The 13,862-nt window shown below is 41.5% G+C and overlaps 1 protein-coding gene across 1 annotated transcript in view; it reads left to right on the top strand.

Annotated features, from left to right (window-relative positions):
* dnajc8 (DnaJ (Hsp40) homolog, subfamily C, member 8) overlaps positions 1-13,862 on the top strand; it is a 59,188-nt gene that overhangs the window by 14,920 nt on the left and 30,406 nt on the right. The window contains exons 3-5 of the mRNA XM_063034771.1: positions 4,851-4,907; positions 9,156-9,222; positions 11,276-11,370. Coding sequence (XP_062890841.1) covers positions 4,851-4,907; positions 9,156-9,222; positions 11,276-11,370 — 219 coding nt within the window. The remainder of the gene's footprint in view (positions 1-4,850; positions 4,908-9,155; positions 9,223-11,275; positions 11,371-13,862) is intronic.

Here is a 13,862-nt window from a genome sequence, read left to right as displayed (position 1 = left end):
GGGGAGAATTTGTTAATTGTGTCCAGGAAGGTTTCTTAAATCACATGTGAGGAGGGGCCGTATTGGACCTGGTGTTGGGTTATGAGCCCAGCTTGGTGACTGACCTTTCATTGGGCGAGCAGTTGGGGAACAGTGACCACAACTCCTGAACTTTCAAGATAGCAATAGCTAAGGATGGGTATGGTCCTTGCGGGAGTGTTTTAAATTGGTGTAGGGCAAATTGTAGGGGCATTAGGCAGGAACTAAGAATCATTAATTGTGAGCACCTTTTCTCTGACAAGTCCACATGAGACATGTGGAGTATGTTTAAGGATGAATTGCACAGAGTACAGGAAAGGTATGCTCCTGCTAGTAGGAAAGAAGGGGATAGAAAGAAAGATAAGAGAACCTTGGACATCCAGAGAGATTAATTTAGTCAAGGAAAAGGAAAAATATGTAAAGATTCGGAAGTTAGGATCAAACGGAACACATGAGGAGTATGAAGAAGCCAGTAAAGAACTAAAGAATGGAAAGCCAGGAGGGGTCATGAAAAGCCCTTGGCGAGTAGTGTTGAGGTGAATCCCAAGGCATTCTATATACACATCAAGAGCAAAGGGATCAGTGGGGAGAGGGTGGGACCTCTCAAGGAAAAAGGGGGGAACATCTGTTTGGATGTGGAGAATGTGAGTGAGCTACTTCATGAGTATTTTGCTTCAGTATTTACCAAGGAAAGCAATATGGAGGACCGGGAGATCGTTGCTGTGTGTATAAGTATATTAAGGTGTTTATAGAGGTTAAAGAGGAGGAAGTGTTGGGCCTTTTAAAGAATATTAAGGTGGATATCTCCCCAGGGCCTGATGGGATTCAACCCAGGTTATTGAAGGAGGCAAGAGACGAGATTGCTGGGGCCTTGACCGGTATCTTTGCATCTTCTTTAGCCACAGGTGAGGTCCTGGAGGACTGGCAAGTGGCTAATGTTGTACCTCTATTTAAGAAGGGAACAAGGGAAAATCATGGAAACTATAGACCAATGAGTTTCACATCAGTTGTAGGGAAATTGCTGGAGAAAATTCTTAGGGGTAGGGTATCTGAACATTTGGAAACCCATGGCCCAGTTAGGGAGAGCCAGCATGACTTTGTGCAGTGCAGGTCGTGTCTTACTAACCTGACTGAATTTTTTGACAAGGTGACGAGAGAAATAGATGAGGGTTGGACAGTGGATGTAGTCTGCATGGATTTTAGTAAGGTGTTTTGACAAAGTCCCTCATGGAAGGCTTGTCTGGAAGATTAAGATGCATGGGGTCAACAGTTCTTTGGCTGTTTGGAGTCACAACTGGCTTGTGCATGTAAGACAGAGGGTAGTAGTTGAAGGGACTTATTCGAGCTGGAGGTCTGTAATTAGTGGAGTTCCGCAGGGATCTATGCTGGGACCTCTGCTCTTCGCGATGTATATATTTGACCTGGATGAACATTTAAGTTTGCAGATCGGTGGAGTTGTTTATCATGTAGGAGACCGGCAAAGGATAGAACGCAATATAGATCAGTTGTAGATATGGGCAGAGAAATGGCAGATGAAGTTTAACCCAGATAACTATGAGGTGATGTACCTTGGTAGGGCAAATGCAAGGAGACAGTACTCTGTTAAGGGCAAGATCCTTAACAGTGTTGCTGTTGGTATCCAAGTTCATAGCGGCTTGAAAGTGGCTACATAGGTCATAAGGTGATTAAGAAGGCTTAGGGAATGCTTGCTTTTATCAGTCGAGGCATCGAGTTCAGAAGTCAGGAGGTTATGTTGCAACTTTATAAAACTCCCTGGTTCGTCCATATCTGGAGTTTTGCACACAGTTCTGGTCACCCACTATTGAGGTTTCGGAGAGGATGCAGAAGAGGTTTATCAGGATGCTGCCTGGTATAAAGGGCATGTGCTATCACGTGAGGATGATGAACGGGTTGTTTTCTCTGCAGCGGTGGAGGCTGAGGAGAGATCTGATAGAGATTTGGAAGATTATGAGAAGGATAGATAGAATAGACAGTGAGTAATGTCTAATACCAGAGGACATGCATTGAAGGTGAGGGGGGTAGGATCAAGGGGGATGTGAGAGGTAAGTTTTTTACTCAGCGTGGTGGATGCCTGGTATGGTGGCAGAGGCAAATACATTTGAGGCTTTTAAGTGGTGTTTAGATAGGCACATGAATCTGAGGAAAATGGAGGGATATGGACATTATATAGGTAGGAAGGGTTAGAGTTGGGGTATTTTTGATAATTTTTTTTTAATTTTTAGCTGGTTTGGAACAACATTGTGGGCCAAATGGATGTTTCCTTTGGCGGGGGTATCCAGAACTAGAGGGCACAGCCTCAAAATTGAGGGGGCAACCCTTTAGAACAGAGTTAAGGAGGAATTTTTTTTTAGCCAGAGCATAGTGAATATGTGGAATGCTGTGCCACAGACAGCTGTGGAGGCCAAGATCATGGGTATATTTAAAGTGGAAATTGATAGTTCCTGATTGGTCAGGGCATCAAAGGATATGGTGAGAAGGCAGGTGTGTGGGGTTGAGTGGGATCCAGGATCAGCCGTGATGGAATGGCAGAGCAGACTTGATGGGCTGAATGGCCTAATTCTGCTGCTATGTCTTATGGTTTCCATCACCCTGCTCTAATAGCTAGAAGCGTAAGGCAGCAAAGCCATGAGAATACCTCCAACTTGAAATTCCCTTTCAAGTCACACACTATCATGACTTGGAAGTTTATCACCATTCCTTCACTGCCATTGGGTCAGAATCCTGGAAACTCCTTCCCCAACATCATTGCACGTAAACCCACACCTCAAAGACTGCAGCAGCTCACCGCCAGCTTCTTGTGGGATGGACAATTAAATGCTGGCTCAGCCTGCAAAGCCCCATCTCTTCGTTGAGAAAAAATAGTTGATGTCCTTATCATACTTGACCCTTCTATGAGCCAAGGCAATGGAGAGCACTTCAGTTTGTGACTTATTTTCTTCTTGTGCAACATAGATTTAAGAATGAAAACCTGGTACTGCTTATTCACACAGCTGAAATGTGATAATCATATCTGCAGTTTTTGTCTAGGTCAATATCTAATTTTAATTTACCAAGAATTCGCTGCAGTAAATTAGTCAATTTCTACTCAATTGTACTCAATTTGGATTCTTAAATACTTTCTAAAATTGAATGTTTTTGGGAATGTGTCTACTGTTGTCTTGTGTAAAACATGAAATATTCTCGGCAATATTATCTGTATCATAACAAACATCAAGCCTTGCCCGAGAAATAACTTAGATCCGCACCAATTAACTTCCACGTAAGTACAATCACAAAGAAAGAATGGCAACAGATGCCATTTCATTGGCTCTTCACTCAATTCTGGAACTTCTGGACAGCAAAGGATGCTCTTGATCGATTACAGCTCTGCCTTCAGTACCATCATCCCCTCAGAATTAATCACTAAGTTTCAAGACCTTGGCCTCAATACCTCCTTGTGTAATTGGATCCTCCATTTCCTCACTTGCGGTTTGGATAGGCAACAACATCTCCTCCACAGTCTCCATCAGCGCAATGTTGTGTGCTTGGTCCCCTGCTCTATTCACTTTACACTTTCAATCTTCCTTGATGCTTTAACTGGTGAGAAACGGAGTTGATCATGCACTTGTGCCCCCATCTCCAGGCTTCATAACCTTGAAGCCACACACTTCTCCCGAAACCTCAGTGAACACTCTTGGAGACGGCAAAGCCACAGTTTGCTCGATCGGCTCAGAAACAACCAACCAAAAGGTAGATCACGGGCTCAGACAGAACCACATTTGAAAGAAAAAGAAGATTGAAAGAAATAGTCTTTTGTGAACCACCTGGAGGATGTCACACTTGGCCGTGTTGTTCACTGGCACCGTCAGCAAGACCAAGGAGCTGATTATTGACTTCAGGAGGAGGACACCAGAGGTCTCTGAGCCATTCCTCCTCGGAGGATCAGAAGTGGAGAGGGTCAGTGATATTATTTCGGAGGACATGTCCTGGGCCCAGCATGCAAGTGCAATTATGAAAAAAGGACAGCAATGCCTTTACTTCCTTATTCGTCATGACATCTGAAACTTTGACAAGCTTCTATACATCTGTAGTAGAGAGTATATTGACTGGCTGCATCATGGTCTGGTATGGAAACACCAATGCCCTTGAACGAAAGTTCCTATCAAAAGTAGTGGATACGGCTCAGTCCATCATGGATAAAGCCCGCCCCACTGTTGAGCACATCTACACGGAGTGTTGTTGCAGGAAGGCAGCATCCATCATCATGGACCCCCACCACCCAAGACATGTTCCCTTCTCGCTGCTGCCATCAGGAAGAGGTACAGGAGCTCAGTTCTCGTCCCACCAGATTTAGGAACAGTTATTTTGCCTCAACCATCATGCTCTTGAACCAAAGGGAATAACTCCACTCAACTTCACTGCCTCATCACTGAAATGCTCCCACAACCTCTGGACTCACTTTCAAGGACTCTTCATCTCATGTTCTCTATTTATTGGTTATTTATTTACTAATATTATTTCTTTCTTTTTGTATTTACAGTTTGTTGTCTTTTGCACAGTGGTAAAACATCCAAGTTGGTGTGGTCTTTCACTGATTCTGTTATGGATTTATTGAGTATGTCCACAGGAAAATGAATCTCAAGGTTGTATATCGTGACATATATGTACTTTGATAATATATTTACTTTGAACTTTGAAATATTGATAGTTTGGGACTGCTACAAAGATTACCATTCCACTCAGTAACCCAGTTGATCTCCACCAGTTTCATAAAGACACTTAAAATGCTAATGCAGTGCAGAATGTAATTAACGCTATCGTTTGTCACGCAGGTTTTGCAGGTAGACCCTGAAGCAACAGACGAAGAGCTGAAAAAGAGGTTCAGACAGGTAGAAACATTTGTTTGCCTTTCTAAAATCTAAGATAGCAACTGATCTTAGACACAGTCAACTCCATTTAAGCGTGAGAACAAAAACTGAAAATTCCAAAAATGTTATTTATATCCATAATGTTTTATCAAATAAATTTAGTTTTGCTTGAAAATTCTTGTTAAGTGAATACTTTTTCTGATGAAATCCTATGCGTTTTACCTTGGTTAGGGACTAGATTAGGTATAATGTGTTGCATAATATTTGTTTCGACCAGCATACCAAACTAGTTAATAGCAGTTTTAAGCTTCTCCCTTCACCACCTCCGACTTCTGTGGCCCAGTTAGTAAAGGAAGGCCCTTAGTAAAGCAGGTCCCAGCCCAGCATGGGATCAACTGGGGCTTCAGCACTCCCTTCAGAAGGTGCATGTGTGGGACCACCAAAGGAAATAAAAGTTGGGCTCAACATTGATATCCCTCTGTGGGTAGAACAACATGCCAACATCAAAGGCTCGCAGATGAAGACTAGTTATATGGGTAAGGTACACGGACTGCCGGTGACTCTGGAACCAGCATGAGTCAACACCTTCAGCAGAAAATTAGTTTTTAAGAACTTAGCAAACTGAAAACATACAGAAAGTATGTGACTGTGAGACACCATCATTATTGTTTCATTTGTGGGAAGGCCAGTTATTCACTTAACAGGAATTGACATTACTAATGCCTATTGTAAGAAACAGTACTACTTTGAAAATTTCTACGATTTTATTAAATTTAAAAACTAATCATGTTGAAGCAGTTGGCAATGCTTTTTTGGTTTAATTCACTGGGGCCATATCATGCACAAGACATAGCATTTCCTTTACCAGCCTATGAAAATCTACACCTTCTTTTTCCCAAATTTTCTCCCCTCCTCAAGGTGCTGACTCATGTTGGGGTATGGTTCTCTAAACTATGTGTCCGGTTTCTCACCCAAGTGGCCATTCTTCAGCTGTGGGCCTAGACAGTGAGTATCGTCAGGCTACCATCACCCAGCGTCCACAATGTATATGTGTTAATCACAGAACAGTGATCAGTAGCAAGAACTCTGCCTGATTTTTCTTTCTCTTAAACCTTCAGAGTCTCAACACACTTGTGATCTCCTGTAGTGCCATATTAAAATTGTAGCTAATTCGGTACGAGCAATGCGTCTAATGTGGGACTTTCTGGTCTTGCTGTTCAGTTTTGTAACAAGCAGGATCAATTCTGGGATGAATAATTTACCTGGTATCATTTCTGACACCTTACTGTAGGTTAACATTAGTGCAACACTTTATGCTCTGTCAATGTACATTGTACTGTGCACAATGTAGATACCTTTGCAGTCCTTGCATATTTAGGATCAGGGGTAAAATATTTTGGCCCTTAAGCAATTTCTGCTATTGACTTATATCATGGTTTACTTGCTACCTAAATCCATATATTTATTATTCTTCTAATCTCTTAAGAATTCATTACTTTGAATGCTATTAAATAGATTTAAAATTATTAATTGGTTATGTGTCAATTTGTAACAAATTTCTATTTTCTGTATAGAAATGTTTCCTGACTTCATTCTTCAAAGTCCTGGTCTAAATGTTTTTCTTGTGACCATCTGTATGTGTTTTTAAAAAAAAAATCATTCCATTTACTTTTTAATAGTTCCCTCTATTACTTGAAATAAAATCTTCAAATCTCTTTCCTTTCTTTCTTTCTTACTGCCTGTTAAGCTGCTGGCACTTAGGGCAGCTATGAAGGTCCTCCATCTCCACCTGTTCTTGGTCATACACACGTGTAGAAGGATTCTTCATTGCTGTTTCCATAACAATTTTTTTTGACAAGTTAGCTTTGTTGGCCCTGAGTTGAACTCCTGAACCTTGAGGTCTGGGGACCACTCTTGGTCTGATTACTGCCCTTTGACCTGTTTGGCATGGGTGACCCTACCGAGAAGCAAAGCATAAATCCCTGACTCCAGCCAACATAGCTCTCCGGGTCATTGAGGCACACAAGCCTCCAAACCCCATGACAAAGTTAGGGTCCTTTTTGAAGCTAATCACTTTGTTATCTTGTAACTTCAGGAGCACTTAATGAAAGTTTGCGTAATTCTATAATTTAATTCTTGGAAGTAATTCTAGTAAATCTATGCTGCTCTCCCTACAAGGTCAATGTATCTTTAGAGCAGAGGTTTCCAACCTTTTTCATGCCATGGGCCCTACCATTAACATAGGGTTCTGTGGACAAGTCATAGAACTGAAACAGGCCCTTTGGCCCAACTTGTCTGTGTTGACCAAAGTGCCTTCATGAGCTAGTCCCATTTTCCTGCATTTGCCTTGTGTTCTCTAAACCTCTGGTAGGTCCTTCCATATCCCCACTACCCTCTGTATGGAAAAACATGCCTCTCAAGTCCCCTTTAAATCTTTCCCCTCTCATCTTAAACCCATGCTCTCTAGTTTTAAGTTCTTCTGCCGTGGGGTGGTGGGGAGAGGGTAAGAACTACAGAGCATCCTCTCTACTGCTAATGTTTTTATAAACCTCTATAAGAGCTCAGCCTCTTTCGCTCCAGGGAAATCACGTCCTTGTCTATCCAGCCTCTCTACCTATTTAACTCGAACTTTCCAAACCCATTAGTGTCTTTATGAACCTTCACTGCATCTTTTCCAACTTAAAAGGTGCTATGAAAAAGCTAGGCAGCTTGAGCATGCTGTACAGTTATGCCATCTATAATTCTCCTTACTTAAAGTCTGTTTACTTATTTATATACAGTGCAGAACAGGCCTTCAAGGCACCTGTCCTCCAATTTAATCCTAATCACTGGACACTTCACAATTTAATTAATTAACCTATCAACCAGTAGGTCTTTGGATTGTGGGAGGAAATCAGAGCACCCAGAGGAAACCCATGCGGTCACAGGGAGAACGTACCAACTCCTTGCAGGCAGTGGTGGGAATTGAACCCAGATCTCCTGTATTGTAAACCGTTGTGCTAACCACTGTGCTATCATGCTGCCCCAAGTACAATGACAAGTATAGAAGTAATGGAGCAAAGATTCATTGCAGTGTCTCTGGACTCTGCTCAGAGCTCACACTCTCCATTCCAGCGACATTCTTGTGAATCTTAATCAGATCCTTCCTATAGTACGGCAACTGTAACTGTACTGTATTCCAGGTGTGATCTCACCATGGTTTTGTACAGCCATAAATTGACCTCCCCACTCGTTGCCTGATCTGATAAGGGGATGACTGTCATCTGGTTTCTTCACCACTTTGTGTAGCTGCTTTGCCTTTCCTAAGCTGTGGCACCCAGACGGCTTGTATTTTTGGAGTAGTCTCCATTAGAACACTCTAGAAGTGACCTAATGAGGATCTAAAATGGTGATATTTAATACTGCTTTTACAGTATATGAGTATTGTTTTTGCCCTCATCAATTAGGAGCAATCATTTTTGAATGCCACTTGTCTAAATCGGCGAAGTGGAGTTGAGTTTACCAAAGGAAGTGTAAGGTGCTCCTTCCCTCCGCTAGCTTGCAGGTCACACTTGGGCAAGGTGTAGCTTAGCCCTCTGTGTCACTTGAAGTCATTGGAGCAGGTGGTGGATGCTTGTATGAGCAGCCGGTGGTGCATGTCATAAGTTATGTGACCACTGACTCCAGGCAGACAATCTCTGAAGAGTATTGATAGTGGCTGGGATCACCGGTCTTGTAAAGACACTGCCCAGAAGGCAACGGCAAACTACTTCTGTAGAAAAATTTGCCAAGAGCAATCATGATAAAGGACCTTGATTGCCCATGTCATAATGATGATGATGACTTGTCTTCATGACATGCAGGATCCTTATTTCCTGCTAATTCTGCCATGTTTCTGAGCAGACCTGTACTAGGGTTTGTTTGGCAGGCTTAATTCAATGTGGGAAGTGGTTTGAAATCCTCAGATTTATAATGGTTGAAGTGTGGGAGGGAAAACAATGTTGTGTTCATTTTGAGGATGCAGTAAGGGGCAGTTTTAACATTTTAAGCTTTGTCACTGAAAACTCTGGATAAAGAAAATTTGCATTAAGAATTTGAAAATAGAAAGATTTGAAGGGTAAAGGGCAGAAAGGAGAAAATGTTGAGTATTTTTAAGTGTAATGCTGTTCACGAATTGAAATGTGTATGCTGTCCCCATGTGGAGGTTGCTGTGCTGGTGAATACTTTTAATTTAAAGTTGCAATACCTTTAATTATCACATATCCTGAATGATGTTCTTCCTTATTCCAGCTCTCAATCTTAGTCCACCCAGACAAAAATCAGGATGATGCTGAACGAGCACAGAAGGCTTTTGAAGGTAAGGAATCCCAGTCTTGACAGGAAGAAGACTATCAGCAATAGTACAGATAACCGTGGGTTTTTCTTGCATATGTTTGCAGACCTACACACTCATGTGACATTAAAATGAACTCTGTCTCTCTGTCTCTCTCTTCCCCCCGGGTGAGCTTGATTAAACGTCGCTTCAGATCGTTACGTAGAAACAGTGATCTGTTGGTCTGCCTCTCGATGTGGAAGAGGTGATACCATTCTGTCCTTTAATGAAAGAGAAGGAGCCTGTGGCACGTCGAAGTACTAAGTTATGGACTGTAGCTTCTGTTGGACTGCAGATCATGGGCTTGCTATTGCTAGGTGGGTGGTGGGCACTGATGCTCCCTGCTAGAACAAGTGGGGCGAGGGGGAGGGGAGAGAGTTGATGCTTTGGTGCTGCTTGAGAGTGTAGGAGGGGCTTTGTGGTTCTAATGTTTTTCTGTCATTCATTCTTTGATGTTTTCTTCTGTTTCGTGGATGTCTGTGAGGAATAAGACTTTAAGTTGTATACTGTATACATTCTCTGATATTAAATGGAGCCATTGCATCATTAGTTTGCCATTCATTTGGATAAAAATATTTTGGTGAATTTCAGGGCTCTAGTGCTTTACATTCAGACCATCCAACAACCTTTCGTGCAGGCACGCATACATGCGTGGATGTTAGGTGAGAGTCTTAATCGACTCGTACATGATGCCTGCAGTTGAATGGCCAGAAATATTCTGGGTTGATTTATTTTTACTGATGTTGATTTGAGAGAGACGTAATTGCTCAAGGCTTAGAAGATTACTCTTCTATTGTAGTTGAGATACAATTGGCCTTATTGCTTCTGGGCTTGAAGTTGGAAAAATAAGCTGGGTGCTTGAAGATTGTGAGGTGATTTTTTTTTTGCCTGAAAGAATGTGAATGGGTACATGTTTGCAGATGGAAAACAATTACTCATAGAAGTGTTTTGGTGTCTACTCAGCAGGCACGACAACGCAATCACTTTGCAGCACCATCAATCACCAATGGGGTTCAACTGCTGCTCTCTGTAAGCGTTCGTATGTTCTCCCATGACGTCTGGGTTTCTTCCCATATTCCAAAGATGTACTGTTAGGGTTAGTGAGTATGGGCGTGCTGTGTTGCCGCCAGAAGTGTGGTGATCCTGTGAGTTGTCCTCAGCACAATCCTCGGACTGCGATGGTCTTTGATGCAAAATGGCGCATTTCTTGTATGTTTTCATGGACACATACCAAGTAAAGCTAATCTTTAACAGGAGAAATTCTGCAGATGCTGGAAATCCAAAGCAACGTGCAGAATGCTGGAGGAACTCAGCAGGTCAGGCAGCTTCTGTGGAAATAAATAAACAATTGACATTTCGGGCCAAGCCCCTTCTTCAGGACTGAGAAGGAAGGGGAAAGATGTCAGAATAAAAAGGTAGAGGGAGGGGAAGGAGGATGGCTTAGAAGGTGATAGGTGAAGCCAGGTAAGTTGGAAAGGTCAAGGGCTGGAGAAGAAGGAATCTGATAGGAGATGAGAGTGGACTGTTGGAAAAAGGGTCCCCTCTTTTTCTTGTTGGAAAAAGAGGGGACCTGGGGAAAGTAATAAGTGGGTGAGGAGAGGAAAGAAGCCCGAGTGGGGAATAGAAGAAGAGGGGAGGGGGATGGGGAGGGAAATTTTTTTTTACCAGAAGGAGAAATTGATATTCATGCCACCAGGTTGAAGGCTACTCAAATGGAATATGAGGTGTTGCTCCTCCATCCTGAGGGTGACCTCATCTTGGCACACGAGGAGGCCATGGAACGCCATGTTGGAATACTAATCTTTTATCTGGAGCACAACACAGAGTATTGTTCTAATTGGAGGTCAGCTAATTTGATAATGGTTTTATATCAGACCTGGGAACACCTCTGCACAGCTCTTCTTCATGTTGGTTTTGCCTTTTTTCTCAAGCAAAGCCAGGGATTTTTTTTTTGCTTGGGACTCAAATTGCAAGTCATAAACTTGATTTATAAATGTTCTGAATTTAAATCCTGACATTTTGTTTTGCTATTCTGTAGCTGTTGACAAAGCGCATAAGATGTTAATGGAGCCAGAACAGAAGAAACGTGCTATTGATGTGATACAAGCAGCAAGGGAAACAATAGAACACAATGTAAGCTCTGATGTATTCTCTTGATTTAAACTTCAATGACAAATGTGATGGGTACATTTCTCAATGTCACAGAATCCTCTGATTGGAAAGCATATCTGACAATTAAAGGATTTAATCTTTATCTGCCGTTATACCATTGTACCCACCCCAGCCCCTAATTTAATTATTTTCCCTCACCACCCCATATTTCATGTCATTTTTTTTTCCTTTACTGTAGGAGCCACATATTTATTTTCTGTCTGTATTGCATTTTGTGTTGCGCATTTATTATGGGTAATCTGTCACATGGGTTGGGGTGTGATAGAAGCAAATATAGTTATGTATTCATGCTGTGTTCTAGTTAGTTTTAGTTTAGTTGAGAGGGAGTGAGCCAGGGGACTAATATTTTTTTGTTGACCGTTAATTTGAAGGCTAAGATCACTATATTGCAAATTCAAGATCTTTTGTCTTTGGTTTCGTAATAAAGGATTGAATGTACTTTTCGACTTGGAACGCAGTTATTTGGAACCACGTCACACAGTGTCAACAGCTATTGGGGTGGCACGGTGGTGTAGTGGTTAGCATGATTTACAGTATAGCCGACCCTGGTTCAATTCCCACCGGTGTTTGTAAGGAGTTTGTACATTCTCCCCGTGATCGCATGGGTTTCCTCCAGATGCTCCGGTTTCCTCCCATAGTCCAAAGACGTACCGTTTGGTAGGATAATTGGTGATTGTAAATTGTCCCATGATTAGGCTAGAGTTAAAATCAGGGGTTGCTGGGAGCGCAGCTTGAAGGGCTGGAAGGGCCTATTCTGGGCTAGTTCTCAGTAAATAAGTAAATTATGGTATTGTCATACTGACATAAAGAAATTAACTTTAACTAACTTGAAAGTAATTTAAATTTCTTTCCTGTACAGTCACATGACTAACAATGATAATTCGATGTATTAGTATTGATTAAATTAGTCACTTGCTTTTATTGGTACAGTACCCCGGCTCCTGCTGATTAATTCTCATCTTGCCTGAGCACATTTAGTTGTGATCAATGAGCATTCAATATGCTTACGGTTGGAACAGTGAAGACTACTTTGTCAATTGTTGCAGGCTGAAGAGCTTGGTCAGCTGAAACAAAGCATGTACCCCTTGATTAAACTGGCAAAAGTATACTGGAAATGAATGAAATAATTACCATTTTGGAATTTGATTATTTCGAACCAAGCTTTGATTTCTATGATTTTGGTGGGCTGGGGAGTTCTGGACTATATACATGTATATTCTGCGTCATATTTTACTGATGCTTTATATGTGCTTGTTGTTTTGTGTGTGCGGGGTCGGTGCGTTCCACTGGGGGACGGTGTGGTGTTGCGACCAGGCTGTAGTTGGTGCTGCCTGCACATCCCCCCCCCCACCCCACCGGGGTATGTTGTGGTTGACTGTGGATTTGATTGCTCAAATTTTGGGACTCTTATTGTGTGATTGTGATAACAATTGCGCTTGCTATCTTGTGTGTGCTTTGTGCTGTGTGTGACTGTTGGTATTGTGTTCTACACCTTGACCCCAGGGTAATGCTGTTTCATTTGGCTGTATTCATGTTTGGTTGAATGGCAATTCAACTTGAATTGAATTGAATTTGTGCAGTATTAAGTATGGTAAATTGTTCTTGCAATTTGACAGTGCCACAATAAACCGCTACTCTGTATTACTGTATTCTCTGATCTATTCTTACAGTCCTTTTAAATAGTTCTTTATCTGATGGTTAATTTTTCCACATTGTCAGTAAGTATGAACTAATTACAGAGCATTTAGGAAAAAGTGACATGAAAGGGTGGTTATTAGAACAAATTAACTTTTTGATTATGACATAGATTCAGAAACAATCTCTAAAAAGGAAAGTGTAAAATATGAAAGCAACAGAAAGTCAACCTATTGCTTCATACCAGCATGTTTCACCATTCAGTGATCATCTTTGTCTTAATTACCAGCCATCAGATAATTCTTACAATAAATGCTAATTAAAATGGAATATAATGGTGCTTTATCAAATATTTGAGGGCAATGTGAAAAAGTTAGTGTATTTCATGCTGTTATTTAATTTTAAAATATATATTAATCATAGAAATGCAATTTACTTAATTGCCATGCAATTTAAATCAATTTGTCTGCTTTCCTCTTTACTGTTTCAAGGTGCACATTGAACCTGCGCTCTTTCCTGTTATAAGCAGGGGTGAGAGTATTTCCCAGGTTCAGTATAGAATTGTACTATGATGGTTACAGTGAAACCCCCTTCACTGTGTAAATGCTGAGCTTTGAAATGTGTAGTCTAGCACTTTTGGACAAGCACCCAAGCCCCACGGTATAGGGCAGTAATCTGGATGTTACAGGTGTCAGAATCAGAATCTGGTTTAATATCACCGGCATATACCGTGAAATTTGTTGACCATGTGGCAGCAGTACATTGCAATACATAACAGAAAAAAACCTGTGAATTACAGTAAGTATATGTATTAGATA

Source organism: Mobula hypostoma, chromosome 28 (assembly GCF_963921235.1).
Source record: "Mobula hypostoma chromosome 28, sMobHyp1.1, whole genome shotgun sequence".
NCBI lineage: Eukaryota > Metazoa > Chordata > Chondrichthyes > Myliobatiformes > Myliobatidae > Mobula > Mobula hypostoma.
The sequence above is the reverse complement of the archived record's forward strand: the minus strand, read 5'-3'. Positions and strand labels throughout refer to the sequence as shown.